The following is a 21,600-nucleotide window of genomic DNA, read 5'->3' on the forward strand; positions in this document are numbered from 1 at the left end:
TTTGGGGTGTTGATGTGCCCGTCGGGCTCTCAGCCCTCCTGTCGCGTTGGTTCTTCAGCAGCTCCGGGCTCCGCCTGAGCTCGCGCAGTCGCTGTGTCCCTGGCAGGGCTGGTCCGGGCTGCTGGGACAGGGAGGTACAATCTGGCCAGGGATTAAGGACATTAAAAACCTAGTTTTTAAAATCATGAAATGATTTTTTTTTTCTTTTCATATTTCCTAATTCAGTTTCCTTCCCACTTCTCTCTAGCTAGTGTCTCTGTTGTAGGATCTTCCGACTCCTCTAATTTAGCACTGATTACACATTTCAATTTTTCCACGGTTAAGATAAACAGAACGCCTCACGGAACCTCTGTGTTATCCTGTAGCTTTCATTCCATTGCACTTGAAACGTGTTGCAACTCGTAGCAGATGCTGAGTTTCTGATTTGCTGTTGTAGACAGAAGGATGTTTCCCGAGAGGCGCGTGTGGCGAGGAGGGTTCTGCCAGCGGCGGTGGGACAGGGCTGGGGCCCTGGGCTTCCATGAGCCGTGGGGCTCGAGGCCACCCCGTGCCACCGACACGCTGTGCTCGGGAGCCCATGCGATGAGCAAGGTTGGGTTGCAGGGATCGGCGTGTGGCCTCCTGCTTGTTGGAAAGCCAGGGCACCGCTGGAGGTGTGATTTAAACCGAGAATATTTGTGTAGCATCTATTTATTAAAAGCGTTTTCACATCTCGTAGCCACGTTGCCCCAACAGCAAGGAGGAGAGGAGCCCTGTGAATGGTTTGTGTCACCAGATAAGGTTGGGAGCCGCCGGCTGCTCGGCGCTGCTGAAGGGAAGGTGCCCTGAGGAGGGTCCTGGCTCCTCCTGAATGTGGCCGTGCCCACAGACAGAGCTGTCTGCCTGGTTAGGGAGGAGAAGACAGGGTGATGGAGGTGCTTTCCCTTCCTCTCGCCCGCTTGGCAGCACACGAGCCGGGTTTGCCCAGCCGCGACCCGGGACAAAACACGATGCTTGGTTTCTGTCTCGCGGAAGCTTTCGATTTCTCCCTCATCAGCACTTAGACTTTCAATAGACATTCTTGAAAAAAAAAAAAACGGCTTCTTTTTCACTTCATACGAAGCGTTTCGAAAAGCACTTGCACAACGACGTGAACGTGTGTGACTCTAAGCATCAAAGCACTGGATTGTGAGCCCCCTCCCCTCGGCCCATCTCGATCTACTGACTGACATTGGATCTTACGTGCTGTACTGTGTGTGTGTGTGTGGCGGGGCAGGGGAGCGGCGCGGGGGGAGCCTGCCCGTCCCTGCCCGTCCCTGCCCGCCGGGGACCGGGCAGGAGCGACGCGTCCGCTCGGGCCAGCGCTGGCAACATCAGGGCAAAACCCTCCGCTCCCGGCCGGTGGTCAGTAGTGTTCTCACAAAGCCATGGAACTTCTCTGTAGTGTTGAGTGATACTGTGATTAAGATGTTACTGAATGATTCCAAGATTATTTTTTCTCTTTCTTCTGTCATTAATTCTTATTACCACTTTGGAAAAAAAAAAAAGAATGAAAAAGAAAAAAAAAGGCAGCTTTGAGTTCCAAATGTGCAATTCACATGTGAACAAAGTAATTCTGAAAGTAATTCTCAATGTATTTTACGTTCTCGTTGCTCTTCGAAGCAAGAGATGTTTTGCCCTGATGTAATTTCCAGCCTGCAGAAGATGTAATTTAAAACATATATATATTGTGCTTGCAAGAATCATAAATCTGTGCATCCTATGTCATTCCTTTTCCCATTGTTACAATACAGATATGATTTAGTTTCGTTTTTTTTTTTTTCCTTTAGGACTGTATAGTGTTTTTTTAAATCAATTGTAAATGTCTGGTTTTCATATAATGTTTAAAAAACATTGAGAAAGAGGATGGTGCTTGTTCCATATCATTCTTGATTGTATATTGCTTCTGTTATGTTTATAAGTAAACTGTGCATGACTTGTGTTTAGCAGTCATTATTGTGTCTGTTTGTGAAATTTTTATTAAAAAGAAAAAAATTCCGTAGATGCACTTATTGTATATGTGATTAGATTTTGCGTCTGAGGCTAGAAGCCTTGAACTGCCAAGGAAGAGAAAAAAAAAAAAGTGTTGGCAGTTATTAATTAATATGAAATCGCTTTGTTGGGAGCATAATGAAATAAAAGATATGAAGTGTAGAAAATAATTAAAAAGCGATTTTACAAAATTTCATTTTGATGCTTGTGATAAAAGACAAATGTACTTGTGTAGAGAAATTCCTTTAAAATAATGAATAGAAAAAGCTGATTTTGAGGTTAATGCTGTAGAATAGGAATGTATACCAAATGTAATCTTTCCAATGCTACAATGAATTTATACATGAGATTGATATGCAATAAACCTGTGTGCTTTTATAAGCAACGGCCCCGTGAGCTTTTTTATCTTGGAAGAACTGGTAACTGTGTTGTCTGGTATTTTATGTGCTCGGTTTGTAGCTTTGGAAAATGAAATAATCGACGCCCTCCTTGGTGCCGAGGTGCAGAGGGACGGTGCCCACGTCCCGCGTGGGGAAGAGCGGGAGCGTTCTGGGGAGGGGGGACGGGTTAGGGCAGAGCATTAGCGAGCTGCCGAAAAATGTCAAGAATATTTCCTTTCAGTTAGCGAACTATCTAGTGATAGTTTCAGCAGGGGCCCCAGGAGCAAAAATGACTTGAAAGCAGGGTCTTTGAGCTAACAACGCGCATTACAGAACCGATGAATGGTCTCCGCTTCAAAAAGTCATTCATTGTGATCAAATGATGGCATCCTACGTACAGCATAATGGCCCTTCCCTGGAGTTTGCCATGTGAGGGGTTCAGTCTGCGCTGAACTCTTGAGTGGAAACCCTCTGCCTCTCGGTGACGGCTGGCAACCTTTCTCCTTATTAGCCCTGGAGGGGAAGGAAAAAAATCTACCGGATAAGAAAGCTCTGATAATAGAGCGATTGTCAGGCAGGCCTGGGAGAGGAGAGAGCAGAGTCTTTTAAAAGACTGTCGCTGACAAGCGGACTTTGTCATCCAGAAAGCACTTGAGATTCGCCATAAACCACAGAGAAAAAGGCTCCATTTCTAGGAGGGGGGGGAAAAATCCGAGTGAGGGGCAGAAGAGAAGGTCAAGGAAAAAATCTGTTCCCAGTAAATACACAGAGCACTGTTGAGCCTGGCCTTACTGGGCAGCTGAGTCAACAGCCTGACCCTTGGGTCCGCTCACCCCGCAGCTGCAGCTCCCGGCAGTGAGCGTGTGGCCCCGCAGCGTCCGACACGGGTGTTCTGTGCACCTGGAGGGGCGGCAGCCTGGGGTCACGTCTGGCCACCGCAGGTGTGAGCTGCTGCGGCAGCCTGGCACGGCCTCGAGTGAGAAACAGTCCCTGACTGTCAAGGAGCGGCAAAAAATAATTTTTAGTTAATTTTAGCCCGTTCTTCGTTCCTGTTGGGTAGAGACGGAGGCCGGGACGGCGCGCAGGAGGGGAGCAGAGCTCTGGGGCACCGGCTGCCGGCGTCTGCAGGGAGCCGGAGCGCCCCGGGAGCCTCGAACCGGCCCTAAGCGAGACCCCGGGCGGGGGGGGCCGGCCCGGTCTGGCCCCGCCCCGGTGCCGCCCCGCTGCGCTCCCAGGTGCGGGCGCTGCGGGGCCGGGACGCTGCGGCGGGACCGGCCGCCTCTGGAGCGGGGGCCCCGGGGAGGGACCGGGGCCGGAGCCCCGGGGCAGCAGCGCCGGGTGGTCGCGGGGGGCGGAGTCCCAGACCGGGCCGGACCGGGCCGGCTCCGCCCCGAGCCGCGCTGCCCCCCGCGCTGCCCCCCGCGCTGCCCCGGCAGGATCCGCCTCTTCCGCGGAGCGGGCGCGGGCGGCTGTGGTGAGTAGCCGGGGCTCGGCCCGCCCTGTCCCGGCGCTCCCGGGGGTCTTTGTGCGGGTGCCCTGGGCGGGGGCGGAGGTGCCGGTGCCAGGGTCCGTGTGCGTGTCCCGGGGGCCGTGTCCCGCAGAGCAGCCCCCCCCCGCCCCGCACACCCGCTCCGGCCGCGGGTGGGAAGCACCGGAGCTGCGGTGCGGGTGGGGGGGTCGCGGTGCGGAGGGGGTCTCGGCGTGGCGTGTCCCTGCGCACCCCGGACCAGCGCTGGGGGTTCAGGCGGTGCGTGGCGGCCCAGCCTCCTCCAGTGGCACCTGGGGGGGGTCGGAGGAGGAGCTGCAGGGGCTGGGGCAGGTGTGGAGCCGCTCCTGGAGGGGTTCGGGGCAGGCACAAGGTTTGGGAGCACGGGGCTCACGGTGAGGCGCCTGCCGGGCAGGTAAAGGCTGGTCCTGGGGGCTCAGGCTGGCGGCACCCCGGTCCCCGAAGGGGATTGGGAGGGTACATGGAGCTGTGGCAGAGGAGAAGTGGGGCTGGGAGGTGTGCCAGGCCGCTCGCTCAGGTGCAAGCCTGCCTGGTGCCTGCTGCATGGCCTGGCTGCTCCCCAGCACCGGGCCGCATCCTGCCCCACTCTGCCCGAAGGCAGACGTAGGCTTTAGGAGCCACTGGCCCGGCCCCTGCGCCCCAGGTGGCCCTGAGAGAGGCGGGTGGGTGGCAAGAGCATCACGGGTGTGTCTGTGTGTGCTCTGCCTGCGTGTGGCACCCGGCACAGCGGAGCCTGGGCCCTGTGCTGCCCCGAGGGTCTCCGTACGCTGGCCATGGCGAGGCGTGAATGTCCTCTGCCTTACTGGGAAGAGTCCTTCCATCTGTCTGTCTGTCTCACGCAGCTCTCCGGTTCCCTGTGCCGCCGCCATGTCTCGGAGCTCCCCTGGCAGCTCTGTGGATGACAAGACCTTTCTCCTGGAGTACCGGTGCCACCCCATGCGGCCGGAGCCCCCCAGCCCGACCTCCCCCCCTGGGAAGCTCAGCTTTGCCACGGTGCCCGACGCCGCCTCGCCCTCGGCGATGGGCTCTCCCACCGCGGCCGAGCCCCGCCGCATCGTCCTCAGCACGGACAGCCCGGCCGCGCTGAAGGTGGGAACGCAGCAGCTGATCCCCAAAAGCTTGGCCGTCTCCACCAAGACCAAGAACAGCCCCTCCCGGCACCAGAGCTTCGGGGCAGCTGGGTCGAGCCGGGAGCCCCTGAGCCCTGACCCGAAGCGGGCGTCCGTCCCCAGCCTCTCCCTGGAGGCGGAGGTGGAGGATGACGGTGGGGGGACCCTCAAGCGCAACCTGAGGAACATGTCCTACCGCGCGGCCATGAAGGGCCTGGGCGCGGAGCCGGAGCCGGCGAACGCCGTCCCCTCGCTGAAGCCCGTGTCGGAGGAGGGCAGCGCCCTGCCTGCCCGCAGCCCTGGCAGGAACAAGGTGGGTTTGGCACCCGCTGTCACCCCATTGCTCTCGGGCGGGGATCGAGCTGCTGCCAGGGGATCTGCAGAGCCTCTTTGCTGCAACTCCTGTGGGTGACAGAGCTGCGTGAGCCCGGCGTGGAGCTGGCAGGGCTTGTGGAGCCTGGTGACGTGACCTGGGCCTTGGGAAGGCTGTGTGTCAGCAGCGGGTGCTGCGTGTCCCTGGAGAGCCCGGCAAGAGCTGACATGGCTCTTGTGGGGAGTGTAACTGGCTGCTCCGGGGCTCCCGCTGGTGCTGCGGGTGTGTTTGCAGGGTGGGGTTGGCCGGGTGTGTGGCTCCGAGGTGGCGGTTGGTTGTACACAAACATGGGTGAAGCAGGGCTGGGGGGAAGGAGACTCCAGTGCAGGCAAAGTCCAGGTGCGAGACAGATCGATGCGAAAGGCAGCGGCGTAACCACAGAATGGTTTAGATCGTGACCCCGATAACGCGAGGTGAGAGCTGAGTCACTTTGGTGAGGCAAACAAGCTCAGACAAAAATCAGGCTGGAAGAACGGGGTGGTATTTGCTGAATGGCCACACAAGTAACTTCTCCCCTTTCCTGAAGGAGCCAAATGTTTCCCAGGGCCACAGGAATGCGGTAACTGCAGCGTGTGCTCCTCTTCTTCCTCTTGCAGAGAACCTTTGGGCGGAGGCGGGTGCAGAAGCGCGGTGGCTCGTTCAAGGACCGTGAGTGCCGCTTCCCCCCTGCCTCGCAGGGCACTGGGCACTTCTCAGCGAAGCGAACCCCGAGAAGCCCCTTTGCCACGTGTGCTGCTGCTGCTGGTCCCGGGCCGGGGCCATTGCTTTGGCCTCAGTTTCCCCACCTGCAAGAGGAGGGCTGCGGCCCCGCTGTCCCACTCCCCGGGTGTGCTGGGGCTCGGGCTGCTGCCCTGCTCGCGGCTGGAGCGCTCCCAGCTTGGCTTGCCCTGGGCAAACACGGAGAGCGGCGCTGGCTGGGGGAGGCTGCGGGGAGCGGGAGCCGCGGGGTCACTGGGGCTGTGCAAAGTCCTGCCCCAGCGGGGAGGTGCCGGCGCTCGTGGCAGGGCTCTTGGGTGAGGCGGTGGCGGGAAGGGAAGCCAGTGGGCCGCAGCTGGGAGAGGCTTCGCTGACCTCCTGCCTCTTCCTCCGCAGAGCCCCGGCTGTATCAGGAAATCCGTGAGAGAGGGCTGAACTCTGTCAGCCATGAGTCAGATGAGGATTTGCTGGAGGAATCCATCCCAGAAGAGCCGTCCCCTCCGGATGCCGCTATCGTGGTGCAGAGCTATCGCCCAGCGCAGGTGACCTGGAGCCAGCTCCCGGAGGTAGGGGCAGCAGCCAGCCCGAGGGTCCCGAAGGCCCGTGCCATGAGCTGCTCCTGCGCCTGTGCCACATTGCAGCACAGCTGCGTGTATTTTCAAAGCTCTCTGAGCTGCCAAACAAACCGTGAGCGGGTAATTCTGCAGTATCAGTCTTTGCAGTGGGATGTTCTGGGGCTGTCCAGCCCGGGCTGGGACACGCAGTCAGGGTGTCCGGGTGCCGACGGAGCTGCTGCGGGCGTGCTTGGAGAGGTTCACCCGCAGACAGGGGGGAGGAGGGTGCTCCCGCTGGGTACCGGGCCCGTGGGGAGAATAATCTGCTCCCGTGGAGCAGCATCAGCTGAGCGCGGCGGGGATGATGGTGCTGCGGTGGGCACTGGTGCAGCGGGCGGCTGGCGGGGCCGGGCAGAGCCCCGGACCGCACTAGATGGCGTGCAAGGACCGTCGGTTGGCGGCCAGGGCGGCTGCGAGTCCCGGGCTCTCTCCCGCAGGTGCTGGACGCGGGCATCCTGCCCAGGATATCCCCCGAGGAGCGCAAGCGGCAGGAGGTGAGCGAAGCCCCCCGGGAGCGGGATGTGAGTGGGGCCGCAGCGGGGACACGCGTGGCCGAGCCCTCGCGTGGGGTCGGCTCTGAGCAGGGCTGGGCTCAGCCTGGGGTCCGGTTCCTGCATACGGGGTTTGTGGTGCCACTGCTTCCAGCAGCCCTGGGACTGGGCAGTGGTGGGAGGGCTCACCCGCGTGTCTTGGCGGGGCAGCTGGCAGCTCCTTCGGGTGCTGATGGGAAATAGCTGCTGGATGGGAAAACATCTTAGTGCTGTGGTGTATTAGTGCCTGAGTGCACTAAAACACGCTGAAGTTACTGGTGTGGGTCAGGCAACGCACGAGATGGTACAGGGGAAACCTGTTCTGTTGGAGCAAAGTCATTTCCAGTGGCTTCGTGCCAACCAAATGTAAATAAGATACAGCAGGTTTTAATGCCCTGCCTGGCTCAGTTGGTAAAGATCCAGTGTGTGTTGTTGTGTCTTCACTGCCCGGCTTTTCCCAGGCAATGTTTGAGATCATCACCTCTGAGTACTCCTACATGCACAGCCTGAGCGTCCTGGTGTGCCACTTCATGAGGTCGGAGGCGCTGAAGGAGACCATGACCCAGACGGAGCATCACCACCTCTTCTCCAACGTCGGCGACATCCTGACGGTCAGCACGAGGCAAGTGGGGGCCGTCGGCACGGGGCTGGGACCAGGCAGGCTGGGAGGGGGGACTCTGCGGCTCCGTTTATTTGCTGTGTGAAAACAACCGTCCCTGGGATTGTTGAAGGTGCAGAGACATCCCACCTATTGCCCTTCTCGCTAGTGCCTCGTGTACCCCTGCACGTGCTGCACCGGCTCCCCGCATGTGCTCAGGACCTGAATGTCTAATTGAAGGGTCTGTAACCCTGTAGCTGGACCCGTGCAGAAGGGACCCAGGGCCTTGTCTCCTCTGGGAAGACTGGGGAAAAGTTGCAGTGGGAACGTTGTTAAACATCTATCTGTTCGGTTTGTCCAGCCCTAACGGGTCATGTGGTGAGGTCGTTTGAAATTCTCTCCTTAGCTTCTTTGAAGATCTAGAGAAGCGACACCAGGAGAACCCCCTAATTCCTGACATCAGTGACATAGTGGAAGAACACGCCTCGAACCACTTCAGTCCCTACGTCAGCTACTGCTCCAACGAAGTCTACCAGCAGAGGACACTTCAGAGGCTGCTGTGAGTACGGCTCAGGCTGTGGGCTTGCAAAGGGGCTGCTAACAAGGGCTCTGGGCTACGGGGCTGCTGGCTGCAGACGGGGCAGATGGGACTGCAACTTTCCCGTGGCTCCCTCAGCCTGTGGTGGCATCCTTTGCCCAAAGGAAAGCTGTCTCCTTTCTGAGCAGAGTTCAACGCTCAGACCTCAGCGTGTCTGTGCCGGGTGATTAGGACATGGTTTGTGTTGTGCTGTGAGAAGGGTGAAGGACGGGGATAAGTGGGGGTCATGCTGCCACATACTGGAGCCAGATGGGTCTTGCCAAGGTCAGTAACACGTCTGGGGTGTGTTAGGGGAGGCTCCAGATCATACCGGCGGTACAGGGCAAGTTTGTGTCCGCTGTTGGTACGTTTACAGCTTTATCTGCCTTCTGGTGGACTCCACATCTCCAGGTGCTTTTCCACCACCTGCTCACGGGTCGGTCCCTTCTCCGCCCCAGCCATGCGCTCGGGGCTCAGCAGGCTTCTGGGGGGCACCCGAGGCAGCGGCATTTCTCAGCTGCTGGAAAACCTTGAGAACTGAAGAACAGAGCTAATGGAGCTTTCTTGTCCTGTTCCAGAACCACAAACCCCTTATTTAAAGAAACCTTGAAACAAATTGAAAGGAAACCAGAATGTGGAGGCCTGCCAATGATATCATTTCTTATTCTCCCTATGCAGAGAGTAACACGGCTTCCTCTGCTGTTAGATGTAAGTAAGTGACACGGTGGCACTGCCAGGCACCTCTGAGGGTGCTCTGAGTGCTGCCCCGCTGCCAGGCTGACCGTGGGAACGGCTCGGGCACGTGTCGCATCCTCAAGTCCCAGGGGAGCGGTCGGTGCGCAGGTCTCCGTCTTGCAATGTCACTAAAGCGTCTTATCTTGGAATTCTAGACTGTCTGTCAAAAAACAAAAGCAGGCACTGCAGCGTACGGAGCTGCCACCCGAGCTCTGAAGGCCATCAGCAAGGTGAGGCCCGGCTGCCAGCTCCTTCCCTCCGTCCAGCGCACCGTCCGTCGCTCTGGCCCCGAGCCTGCCCATCTGGCCTCGCATCTCCCCTCCCCGCATCGACTCACTTGAGATTTCTCTGCTCCCAATAGCTGTTGGCTCTACATATCCTCTCCCTCGCTCCCCCTTTTCACCTCATCTTTTTTATTCCTTTGTCTTCTCATCTTTTCTTTCCTCTTTGGCACATTTTTTTTGTCCTTTCCTTCAGTGTCATCTTCTCAATTCGTGCTGTCCCTTCTCAGAACAGCATTGGAAGAGGCTGCCCAGGAAGGTGGTGGAGTCACCATCCCTGGAGGTGTTTAACTAAAGACTGGACATGGCACTTAGTGCCATGGTCTAGTTGACATGGTGGTGTCAGGGCAATGGTTGGACTTGATGATCCCAGAGGCCTCTTCTAACCTAGCTGATTCTGTGAAAACCTCCCTCGAGGTGACAGCGAGCTGTGACAGTTCCTTGCTGTGGTTTTTGGAGATTAAACAAGGCAAAGAGCGAAGTGTAGGAAGGAGCCGTGGAAGCAGCAGCACTCGTGAGCCATGTGCTGTTCGTGCTCCTTGTCTCGTCCCCATCTCCTTTCCCATCTCATGGTCATTCACACAAGGTTACACGGAGGTTACAGCCACCAAAGCGGCAGTGGCAGCTCTTCCTTTTGTCCCCCTGAAGCCTGGCTCTTAGCAGGCTGTCCTCCTTGCTCATCCGGCGGGGGAACAACATGCACGGCCCCACGCGGGACCACCCTTCCCTGGGCTGGGGGGACGTCTGGCAGAGGCACATCTGCTCCGGGGAGACAAGGCGAGGGGCCGGGGGGCCGGGTGGAAGGTGATGTTGCTTCAAGGCTTCTGTCTTCCTGCCTTAACCTCCTCTCTTCGGGTGATCAATCCTTCCTCTTCGTGTTGCTCCTCGGCGAAGCTCGGTCTTGGTGCGGTTTCACTTTGGTCCCTCTCCAGGCAGAGGAAAGGTGCCGTCTCTCCTGGAGATCTCTCATGGCAGGAGAACCTCCAGCTGCCTTTCCCCAAATCTCCCTTGACCCCTCTGTCGGGACTCGGCTGTTCCTGCTGCTCGGGGCAGGGGGCAGCTGCTCAACCCCTGACTAGCAGCAGAGGACACTTGGGCTCAGCTCTTGCCGTCCCCGCTTCCCTTGCGGTGGTGGGTCTTTTTCTAGCTGGTGAAGAGCTGCAATGAGGGAGCTCGTGCCATGGAGAGGACAGAGCAGATGTACACCCTGCAGAAACAGCTGGACTTTGGGAAGAAGAAGGTGAGGACTTGTGGCGGTGGCGGAAAAAAGCTCTTCTGGGGTGTGCTGTTAGAGGGGCCCATCCCAGGCGTGTCGGGCCTGTCCTGGGAACCCTTCCTGCGCGTTCAAAGGCAGGTTCAGGACTTGGTTTTGCCCGCTGCTCGTGAGGCAGGTGGGCAGTCAGACCTTCCCCGTCCCCGTTCCAGCCTTTCCCGCTGATCTCCGCCTCCCGCTGGCTGCTGAAGCGGGGCGAGCTCTACCTGCTGCTCTCCGAGGAGGCCGGCATCTTCCGCCGCGGCGCCGGCCGGCTCTGCCACCTCTTCCTGTTCAACGACGTCCTGATCATAACCAAGAAGAGGAGGTAAGGCTGGGGGCACCCCTTCCTTTCCCTACATAACAACTAGGGAGGTTAATATCTCGGTTTCCCAAGCAGCACGTAGCCTAAGAAATTCTCCATATTTTCCCTGTTTTGACCTTTATTGGTCAAAATTATTGAAGTGTCCCTTTTTAGTCAGAGGGAAGCGCCCAGCTCCACAGCCCGTGGCCCTGCTGCTGTTGGTGGGTGGCTGGCAGGTCCGCAGAGCCGCGTCGCACCCCTGGGCAGCAGCTCATGTCCTGGCCATGACGGTCACCTCGGTGATGGCCACTGAATGTCACCCACTGGGGCCCTGAGGCACCTCGGTCCATGCCGGTGGCATCACTCCGTGCTGAGGTGCCGACCCTGTCTGTGCCGCAGCGAGGAGAGCTACACCGTCATGGACTACGCCACGCTGGACCAGGTCACGGTGGAGAAGATGGAGAACGTGGACCCGCCTTCCCCTCCGCCCGGCAAGCCCGGGAGCGGTGGCCCGGCCCACGGGCACCTGCTCCGGGTGGTGATGGAGAAGGACAGCGAGGGCCGGCGGGAGGAGGTCGTGCTGTCGGCAGAGACGCTGTGAGTGGCCTGGGGGGGGATTTCACAGGGTGGGATAAACTGGTGCCCTGGGAATGCCCCTGAGGAGGACCTGCGTGGGCTCCTCCCCTTGCTCTGTTTCTTTCTCTCTTAATTTCCCTTGTAATCCCCATATGATGCTGTCCAAGTTAAGCAAAGCTTGGACCGCTTGTGAAGCGTCCTTTACACTGAACGCTCTGATCAAATGCTTGTCCAGTCTTGAAAGCCTCCATCCTGCTGGGAATTTCCCAGCTACGGCGACACAGATGCTGTCTCCAGGGCTTTCTGTGTGACACGGGCTTTCCCTCTGCCAGGAGCGACCGGGCCCGGTGGATCACTGCGCTGATGCACCGAGAAAGGACAAAGCCTGACACCACTCCCAAAGGAGGTACCGGCGTGCTGGGGGCAGGCCTGGCTGTGCGGGGCTCAGCGGTTGCAGACACGGGTTTTTACCCTGTTCTCACGTGGGAGAAGGGGCTGAGGACGCGTGGCGATGGGGAGGAGGACTCGGGGCACCGTGCCTTGCTCCTTAGGAGTTGCCTCCCGTTAAGTTATCGGTCACCATAAACCATAAATACATTTTCTAGGAGGCACAGTGAAATTCCAGGAGTGCCTCAGGCTCTCGGTAAGAGATTTGGCCTCCCCTGCCCGTGGGCTTGGAGGGGGCAGCAGGAGAGACAAGGGGCAGGAGGCGAGCAGAGCAGGACTTGCCGTGGAGCCCTGGAGGGGTGGGCAGCCAGGCTGGGCTGGAGGGGGGTGCCCAGTGCCAGGCCGGGGTGCAGAGCAGGGGTGCTGGCCATGCCTGCCAGGCTCTGGCTCCCGGCCGCGCCGTCTCACTCGGTCCCTGCTGTCCCCTGTCCTCTGCAGCCCTGAGCCAAGTGGAGATAACCCGTGCCTACCTGGCTAAGCAGGCGGACGAGATCTCCCTGCAGCAGGCTGATGTGGTCCTGGTGCTGGGCGGGGAGGACGGTAAGTGCCAGCGAGTGGCCGGGGAGGGCTTACCTTAGGCTGTGGTGGGGGGAAGAGCTTCAGTGATCCCAGTGAACCGCAATTTTAGCCATTTTTCAGAGGCTTCCAACAAGCCCTGGCCACCGATGGGGTGCGTGTCCCTGGCTGGGGCTGTGGCCCAGCAGATGACAGCGGGCCCCCTGATGCTGGTGGAGGTGGCACTGCCATGGGCAACTGGTCATTAGGTACCAGTGATGCTGTGCATGGGCAGCCAGCAGCAGAGACCTCAGATGAGAGAGAAATAAGCCCCAGAGCAGGCAGTGAATCAGAAACCTCATCCCCTGGGAAGGTTTCCCTGGACACCTCTGGCTGGCACCTCCATGGGAGGGCGAGCGGCGCAGCCCCCTCCCGCCCCGCGCATCCCCGGGGCCCTTCCTCATCGCGTGACCAGTTCTGCTCTTCCCCCAGGCTGGTGCTGGGGCGAGAGGCTGCGGGATGGCGAGCGGGGCTGGTTCCCGCAGGCCTGCGCTCGGCAGATCACCAGCCGGGCGGCCGTGGAGTGCAACGTGCGCCGGATGGAGCGGCTGCGGGTGGAGACCGACGTGTAGGCTCGCAGCGAGGGACCGGGCCTCTGTCAGGGCTTATTCCGGGGGTGTTCACCTCTGCGGGCTGAGCCCACAGCAAGAAGGGCTGAGCCTTTCTTCTTGACTCTTGTTTGTCTTGAGCAATGACAGCTCAGGACGGGTCTGCGTAGCGGCCGTGACAGCAGCCGGTTAATGTGGGACCTGGCGTCCGCATGCTCCTGCCAACGCTGGTATTTGTGACCTGGCACAGGCTGCAGGAGGCAGCCGAGGTGTTGGCCTCAGCTGACAAGGCTGCGGTCTGGGCTCGGTGGAGGGGCTCGTGCTGCCGTCCCCTTCCCTGCTGCCGTCCCCTTCCCTGCTGGCAGCAGCTCCGCACCTTGCGTGGGAAGACCTGGGGCACGGGGAGAGCTTATGTGAATCAAGAATTTTTAGGAACTTAAATCTATATGCTAGGCTTATTCCTTGACCCAATTTTTCCTTCCTATTTTTTTTTCCCCTGTTTTTTTTTCCCCCCTGCAATTATTCTTGGTGCTTTTGAACGCAGCTGTGACCTGGGCAGGGTGAGGGGATGCTGCTGAGCAGGTCCCATCTGTGTTGTTTAGTGCTGTAGGGCCTTCGGGGTGGCCTACGAGGCTGCACCTCGATGCTCAGCCGGTCGCACCTCGGGGAGGGGAACCGGCACCTCTGATGTCAGGGTGAGGCGGCTCCATGCGCTCTGGATTCACGGGCAGCGCTGTTGTCACGGGGCTGTTCTGATTAAACTGTTAAAGGATTGATTGGATTAACAATAAACTCGTGGATCCCAATGAAACGCGTGTTCTCGCCCCAAAGGGAGCTGGGTACGATGTCAGTGGCACCGCTGGGTGTTTAACCAGTCAGTGGTGACGGGGGGGTCCCTGAGCACGACAACTCGGTGCCAGACCCAAACCCAAGGGGCTGGGTTTCCCCATCATGAGCTCTAAAAAGAAATCTTCCTGCTGCTGGCAGCACTGCTCTGCCCTCTGCTCGTCGTGACATCTGCACATCTCGGGAACGATCCTGAAACCTTCAGCATCAGGCGTGCTGTCTGCTGCAGCACACTTCCAGTGTAATTGACTCAGAGAGACCAGATAAATAAAAATTCACTGAGGCTTTCTGTTTATTTCTCTTAACTGTGGAAGAATTAAGATTTTTTTTTTTTCATCAGTGCTAAATTAGAGGAGATGGGCTCCCAAAAGAGAGACACTAGCTACGTGTAAACAGGAAGCAAACAAACTGTAATAGGCAATATGAACAGGAAAAAAAATCATGATATAAAAAATATAGGTACAGAGGTGCTGCAGTCCCGTGCTCAGACATAAGGGTGACTCCAAGCAGGTGCCAGGAGCCCCGGAGCTGCAGCCTGGCTTTCCAACCGGCCAAGGACATAAATAAAACCTTCGTGCAACGTGACGGTCACTTCAAGGCAAAGGGACCGAAGCAGCTGATTGTCTGGAGAAGCGGCAGCGAGACCAGCAGGAGCCATCAGGGGCATTTGGCACGTGGACAAACTCTTCCTACTCCCTGCTTATCAAGCATACAACACACAACCTTAATTACACAATTTTGGTCCTTCACTACATACTTATATTAACATTATTTCCTCACAATAATGATATCTAATGCAAAAAATACTGTTAAGGAAGAAATAAAATAAGAAAAGAATTAGCAAAAACTTACAAGTTATATACAGATTAAAATAAATTCCATCAGGAAAAGAAACAATTCTTTTTATTATTTTCTGTTGGCCCCTGTGGGAATAATTTAAAGGCCAAGCGCCTGGGCAGGGCTGTACTGCAGCAGCAGCAGAGGCAGATGTGCTGGGCCCGTCCCGTCGCAGAGCCTGGTGCCTTTGGACATCCTCAGCTCTCGGGCTCCGCTCACCCACCAGCTTTGTGCAAACCGAGGAGGTGGGTGGTGCAGAAGCCCTGGGCCCTTGCCGGGGCCATGGCTTTCCCCGTCGCTGCTTGTGGCTTTGCCGTGGCTCTGCAGCCTCCTGGCTGTTCCTCCCCCCTTCCCAGCTCCCGGGTTCAACTGGGATGGAAAAATAACCCAGAGAGCAGGGCTGGGGCGAGAACACTTAAACAGGGATTTGCATTTACTGCGCTGTGCAAGAGCTTTGTGCCCATCCATACGCTATTGCTGGTTATTACACCGAATTTAGGCTTGCAAATGACACGGGCTGGCACACTGCTGATGTGAAAAACCAGCTCCCGAGCCCCTGCAAAGCTTGTTGAGCACAGACTGCGTGGTCAGCGAGGAGGGGGACGTCAGCCGGGGGCACGGGACGCGTGCTGAGCGCGCGGGTCGGGCTGTGGGCACCGGCTCTGCAGGGCTGGTGTGGTCAGTGCCACAGCCCAACGGCTTGTCCCCATGGCAGAGGGGAATTTACCATAAAAGCGTGTTGCAAATTCAGAATAAAAAATAAGAATTCAAGTGAAGTGGTATTCTACAGAAGGCACGGTCAGCCATCAGTTCGGACAACACTTGTGCAGCTTCCCATAAATATTGTTGCATAAATACCCATTTTTTTGACCATAATTCCAGCCCCTTCCCCAAGCCCAGCACCCAAGAGATGAAGGCCAGCAATTTGCCATGAGCTATCAAAGGCTGCTGTCCCAACTGCTCCTTCTGGTCTCTGGCCAAGGGCATGTGCCAGCGTCGGTGTGTGCTGGTGTTGGCGTGTGCCAGTGTCAGCGTGCCTGGAGCCCAGCCACGGTGACGTGGCGACACTCGGCCTCACTCAGACAACTCCAGCAGCAGCTCAGTCTGTCCTCAAACGCCAACGTCTCACGTGGCTTGTAAACAAGTTCGTCGAAGAGGCCGTTGGCTTCTTCAGGCGGCTGCTCGGTGGCACCGCGGGAGCGTTCCCGCAGCGGCACGATCTAGTGCTCGGCCGGCCGGAGCCCGCCCGGGGATGGAGGTGCTGGGGTGGGTGCCAGGGGCTGCGCGGCTGGAAGGGAAGAGGGACAGGTCAGTCCTCGCCCAGGCCCAGGCACCACGGCATCCCCCCGCAGCAGGTTTTGCCTCCCGCACCCAGCGGGACTCGCTGTGCCCGTGCGTTACCTTCCCGACACGTGGGTCCCATGAGCCCGGGCGGGCAGAGGCACTGGCCGTTCTGGGCATTACAGGAGGTGCTGCCGGGGGCACACTGGCAGGCCAGGCTGCAGTCGGGGCCGTACCTGGTCGGGCGGCAGTCTGGCAAGGGGACAGAGAGGGTTTTGCTGCAGGTCAGCCGAGCAGAAACGCTCCGGCATTGCCCGCTGTGCCACCGGCAGAGCTCGCAGCGGAGGCGGAGAGCACGATCAGGCAGAGAGCTTTTTGCCTCACCCCCTCCCTGCCCCAACCTGCTCTTGAGCTCTGGTGATATGGGACATCGGAGCATCCCAAGGCCAACACGGTGGTCCTTTGGCCTCTGAGCCGCAGCCTTTTGGCTCTGGGGCACATTTGCATTCAGATCTGACTACAAATAGAGGTGACTGCCACTCTTCAGATGCCCTCTTACTCTTTGAGAGGACACACACAAAAGGAAAGCCCTTTCCATGAGAATTCGGCTCCAACAAGAGAGGTTTTGCATCCATTTTAGGCCTGGGCTTGTACTCTACTGCCCCTCACCTCCCCAAGCTGTGGCTCAACTCACCCAAACCGCACTTGAGGCCGGTTTTCCCCGGGGGACACAGGCAGTGCCCCGTGGCTGGGTCACAGGGCGCGTTGCCGACGCAGTCGCAGAGCTCCTGGCATCCCTCGCCGAACATTCCCTCCTTGCAGGCTGTTTTGAGAGGTGAGATACGGCACACGCGCTACGCGGCGGGCTGCCACCCCTGTCTGGGGCAGCCGGAGGAGCAGGGGGTACCTGTCTGGCAGCGCTCGCCCTGGAGCCCGGCTGGGCACCGGCAGCGGCCGGTGGCTGGGTCACAGCCGGCGCCATGCTCGCAGTCGCAGCGCTCCCGGCAGCCAGCTCCGTGGAAGCCCGGGGGACAACCTGGGTCGGAGCGGGGTGGAGAGCGCGTTAAAGCACGGGTGTGTTGAAGGTGACAGGCTTTGCAGCAAAGCCTCCAGCAGCCCAGCAGAGAGAAGCAGCGAGCCTTTCTCTGTGGGAAGTGCCCAAATTCACGCAGCCATTGGCAGTGCAGGTCTGCCCGCATCCTGCAGCCGGTCTGGGTGGCAGAGCACAGTGTTGTGGCTGCTCAATCTTGGAACGGCACCTCCGTACCCAGCGGTCTCATGCAGAGACTAGAAATTACCTTCTTTGCGACTGCTTCTGCTACCTGAGAAGGGTTTGCTGTGACCACCAGAGGAAAGCAGGAGCCCATCGGTGCACACAGACTGCAGCCGATCACACCCGTGCCCTGTGGTCCTGCTCTCTGGATGAGCTTTGGAAAACCACCTCCCCTCGCAAAGCCAACGGTGTTTGTGCTGCCACGACTCACTGTGTTCGCACAGGGGCCCGTAGCGGCCCGCGGAGCAGCGGCAGGCTCCCGTCCCTGGGTCGCAGGTGGCGTTGTGCAGGCAGGCGCAGCGGAGCTGGCAGTCGGCACCGTACCGTCCCGGCGGGCACTCTGCAGGGAGAGGCAGCGGCAGAGCTGCTCAGCGCCCAGAGCCAGCCCCAGCCCCGGCCCCAGCCCCGTGATGGGATAAGGCAGAACAGGCACAGGTGGGGATAACAGGAACTGGACCCAGTATGAAACCAACAGAGCGAGCTCCACGGTTATGGGCTGGTGCAGGACAGCGCAGCCAAGTCAGGGTTACCTAACTCGCAGGACTTCCCCGTCCACCCGAGCGCACACGAACAGGAGCCGTCGGCTGCATCGCACAGCCCCCCGTTGCGGCAGGCGCAGGTCTGCTGGCAGCCCACCCCGTACCGGTGCTTCTCACAGCCTGCGGGACGAGACGCGGTGGCAGCGGGCACGTGGATCGGGCAGGAGCGCCCGAGTGCAGGCAGAGGACTCAGGGCAAGGAACTCAGCTCCTGCTCAGGACCTTTTCCACTGCCTGAAACACGCTCTCAACCCGACACACGACCCTGCAGCTGATATTTACCCTGCTCGCAGGCAGGACCGGCTCTTCCTGGAGGGCACACGCAGTCTCCGGTGATGGGGTGACAGGTAGCACCGTCCCCGCAGGAGCACACCCCGGCGCAGTCCTTGCCGTAGCGCCCAGCGGGACATCCTGGAGGGAGGAAGAGCCTTGGTCACGCCAAAGCACGGCGTGTGAAGGCTGGAGAGGAAGGCCCTCGCAATGGGGGCAGGAGGAGCCCGCAGCCCTGTCGCTGGAGCACAGAGCAGCGGGCAGAGCAGGAAAAGAGCTTCCAGGCTTCCTTCTGCGTGTTTTTAGCAGAGAGACGGCCATGCAGTGGTGGGATGATGCAAAGGCTGATGTGTCAGGCCCTTCATAGTGGAGAAATCATTTTGTCATAAAACAAATGGAGCAAGAAAATGTGTCTGTGGGCAAGATGACAGCAAATGAGCTCAGCTGCGGCTGCATCCCCACAGCCAGGCTGGCACACCGTACGCCAGCCCGTACCGATGCGGGGAGGGCACCGCGGGCAGCACGGGCTGTAAGGGAGGCAGGGAGCTCTTTGTCTGCGATGGGCCAGTGCAGAGTCAGCCCCTGTAACGTTCTCATCTCCCACAGGGTCAGCAACCTGGCTGCGTGCAGGATTTGCACCTACCACCCTCCACCTCCTGCTGAGGAACCTCCCGCGCCCTCGCGTCCCCCCCGCCCTCGCCGGGCACTCACCGACGCTGCAGTCGGCGCCGATGTAGCCGGCCGGGCAGCGGCACGTCCCCGTGGTGGTGTCACACCAGCCCCCATTCCTGCACTTGCACGGCCTCTCGCAGTTGTGGCCGTACCACCCAGGGGAGCACTCTGCGGGACAAGCAGCAGCGATGGCCTCAGTGCCTCAAAAGACGGGAGCAAGGTCCAAACCCTCTGGAAAACCCAACCATGTGGATTCGGGCATCAGAGAGGAGGCCCTGGGCAGCAACCTAACCCGAGCGCGGGCTCACCCAGCTGGCAGGTGGGCCCGTGGAAGCCGGGGGCACAGACGCACGCCCCGGTGACCGGGTGGCACTCCTGGGTGGCTCCGGGGCACTGGCAGCTCTGGGCACAGCCCTCACCGAAGGTCCCCGGCAGGCAGGCTGTCAGGAGAGAGGGCACCAAGGCAGCTCAGGGTCGTTTAGCAGGAGCCATCCCACCCCTCTGTGCAAGGCTTTTTCCCCCCTTTTTATTTTAAGTCAGGATTTAGGAAGCCTTTCACGACAGTGAAGTTCTCTGCCACCCAAAAAACAAAGGGAGCTGCATGCAAATGGTTCCTTGACTCCAGGAAAGACTTGGATTGAAAAGAAATCAGAGGACTTAAAGGCATGAGCTGCCTTTTGCGATGCTTCCCTGACCGCCCTCCGCTTCCCACCAGCTCCTGTCCCCACACACCCAGACACTGCAAATACAGCCCTGTCCCCTGGGTAAGGAATGTGCCCACATGCCTCTGGCTCTTCCAGACTTACTTGTACCCACAGGAGCACATTTCAATACTGATTTATCACTAATCCTCTGGATAAATACACAGCTCTGATTTCCCACTTGGCTCCCTGGGCTTTGCTAACACTCTGCGGGCATGCACCCAGCTGCCAGAATGTGAGCTGCTCCTTGGCACAGCGAGCTGCTGGGGATTTTTTTCTTGTTTTTTTTCTTTTTTTCCTTTTCCCCCTCTATTTTATGTAGCAATCACTTGACCCATCATGTTCCCAGCGCCCGTCAGCAGAACCCTAAGAGGATCCCTCCCTCCTCCGTACCTTGTTCGCAGCCGGCGCCCGTGAAGCCCGGCGGGCAGCCGCAGCGGCCGCTGACGTGGTCGCAGGGCGCTCCCGGGGGACAGGCACAGCGCCCGGCACAGCCCTTCCCGAAGGAGCCCGGCAGGCAGGCTGCGGGGAAGCGAGCGAGGAGGTGTGAGTCTCCAGACCAGATTTCAAGGCATCATTAATGCCAGAAGGCGTTGGAGCCTGCGGGCCAGCTCCTGCCCTCAGTGCCCGCGGTGCTGAGCCAAGCCCTGCTGCGGCAGCCAGCCAGGCAGCGTGGTTGGCAGCAACCCGGATGCCTCTGTCAGGGCAGGCTGTCAGCGCCTTAAAATATTTCGCCACAACTTGTAACCCTTATTAAAAACAAAGTCTCTCCCCTTCCCCGCCTTTGGAAGGAGCCTCGGTGCCCCCTGAGCCGGGAGGTGCCCAGCAGTGCCCGACGCCGTGTGCCCAAGGGATACTGGCTACCTCCAAGAGATGCTGGCTACCCCCAAGGGATGCTGGCTACCTCCAAGGGATGCTGGCTACCCCCAAGGGATGCTGGCTACCTCCAAGGGATGCTGCTCACCTTTCTCGCAGCGTCGGCCCCTCCAGCCCCGGGGGCAATCGCAAGCGCCAGTGACGTGATGGCACGACACGTTGTCCCCGCAGTCGCAGTGCTCTTCACAGCGTGCCCCGAACAGCCCCTCTGGACAAGCTTCAGAGATGCAAAGATGGGAGAGACAAGAAATTACACAAAAAAGGTGACATGGGTCTTTCCCACTCCAGTTTCTATGGGCACACACTTCACTTCCCTGCTGTCCCTTTCATTCCTGCCAAGCCAGAGCGCTGCTGGGACTCTGCTGGTCCTGCAGCAGCAGCAGCACCAGTCCAATCTGCTCAGGGCACATGAGTGTGAACCGTCGCGCTGGGGTCACCTCATTCAGTGTGAAAGTGTCTCTTTAACTGCACCACATGGTTTTGCAAATGTTATTGCTGGCACTGTTTAACGAGGGTTGGGTGCCAGCACAGTATCATTTTCAATCACGGCAGCAATCCTTTAGTTTTGCTGCTTCTCCTGTTGCACCTGGGCCCTAACGCAGCTGCAAACCAAGCTGTGTGCAGCACCAGAATCACGCAGAAGTCAGCACTGCAGGTGCAAAAGCAGAACTTAATTTTCATCCCCATTGCCTTAGGGAAAGCAGAAAGCACAGCTGCGGGCAAACCCAGGGTATGCAGCCACAACCACGGCACCCGCGAGCTCTCTCTGCAGGGCTGGAATCCAAATTTTACGGCTTTGCTTAAAAATCCCTCGGCCGCCGGGTCCCCTTGTGCAGCACCAGGGCACGGATGCAGCACCAGGGCACAGATGCAGCACGCAGGACCCCCAGTTAGGACCCCCCCCGCCCCACTTACGGCTCTCGCACGTCTCGCCCGTCCAGCCGGGCTGGCAGAGGCAGTGGCCCGTCCGGCGGTCGCAGAGCCCCCCGTGCTGGCACTCGCAGCGCTGCCGGCAGTCTGCCCCGTGCTGCCCCGGCGCGCACTCTGGGAGAGGCACAGGGTGAAACGCCGCCCGGACACCCACCGCACCGCCCCCACCCACGGACCCCTGCTCCTGGGCGCGCACCCCCAGCGCCGTGCACGTCACCCCCAGCCTTCGTAGGAAAACGAGTCCCAAACAGGACAAGTTTGTGCCAGAGCCCATGTCCCAGCGC

The 21,600-nt window shown here is 59.1% G+C and overlaps 2 protein-coding genes across 2 annotated transcripts in view; one reads left to right on the forward strand and one right to left on the reverse strand.

Moving 5' to 3' along the window:
• Positions 1-3,854: 3,854 nt before the first annotated feature.
• ARHGEF16 (Rho guanine nucleotide exchange factor 16) lies at positions 3,855-13,122 on the forward strand. Its single transcript, XM_068414960.1, has 15 exons — positions 3,855-3,864; positions 4,740-5,319; positions 5,976-6,027; positions 6,472-6,641; positions 7,127-7,183; positions 7,681-7,841; positions 8,224-8,376; positions 8,973-9,102; positions 9,285-9,359; positions 10,558-10,650; positions 10,836-10,990; positions 11,366-11,563; positions 11,875-11,948; positions 12,428-12,529; positions 12,977-13,122. Exons 2-15 carry the CDS (start codon positions 4,765-4,767, stop codon positions 13,114-13,116), a joined length of 2,115 nt encoding a protein of 704 aa, XP_068271061.1. The 5' UTR covers positions 3,855-3,864; positions 4,740-4,764; the 3' UTR covers positions 13,117-13,122.
• A 1,090-nt stretch (positions 13,123-14,212) lies between these two features.
• Positions 14,213-21,600, reverse strand: part of MEGF6 (multiple EGF like domains 6) — a 73,804-nt gene continuing 66,416 nt past the window's right edge. Inside the window, exons 26-37 of the mRNA XM_068414393.1 lie at positions 21,302-21,430; positions 20,475-20,603; positions 19,904-20,032; positions 19,118-19,249; positions 18,849-18,977; positions 18,150-18,278; positions 17,860-17,988; positions 17,541-17,669; positions 16,964-17,092; positions 16,751-16,879; positions 16,177-16,308; positions 14,213-16,063 (exon numbers count right to left, since the gene is read on the reverse strand). Of these exons, the coding sequence (XP_068270494.1) occupies positions 15,996-16,063; positions 16,177-16,308; positions 16,751-16,879; positions 16,964-17,092; positions 17,541-17,669; positions 17,860-17,988; positions 18,150-18,278; positions 18,849-18,977; positions 19,118-19,249; positions 19,904-20,032; positions 20,475-20,603; positions 21,302-21,430 (1,493 nt within the window). The 3' untranslated portion in view covers positions 14,213-15,995. The remainder of the gene's footprint in view (positions 16,064-16,176; positions 16,309-16,750; positions 16,880-16,963; positions 17,093-17,540; positions 17,670-17,859; positions 17,989-18,149; positions 18,279-18,848; positions 18,978-19,117; positions 19,250-19,903; positions 20,033-20,474; positions 20,604-21,301; positions 21,431-21,600) is intronic.

The sequence above is a fragment of the Nyctibius grandis genome, chromosome 17, assembly GCF_013368605.1.
Source record: "Nyctibius grandis isolate bNycGra1 chromosome 17, bNycGra1.pri, whole genome shotgun sequence".
Classification (NCBI taxonomy): Eukaryota; Metazoa; Chordata; class Aves; order Nyctibiiformes; family Nyctibiidae; genus Nyctibius; species Nyctibius grandis.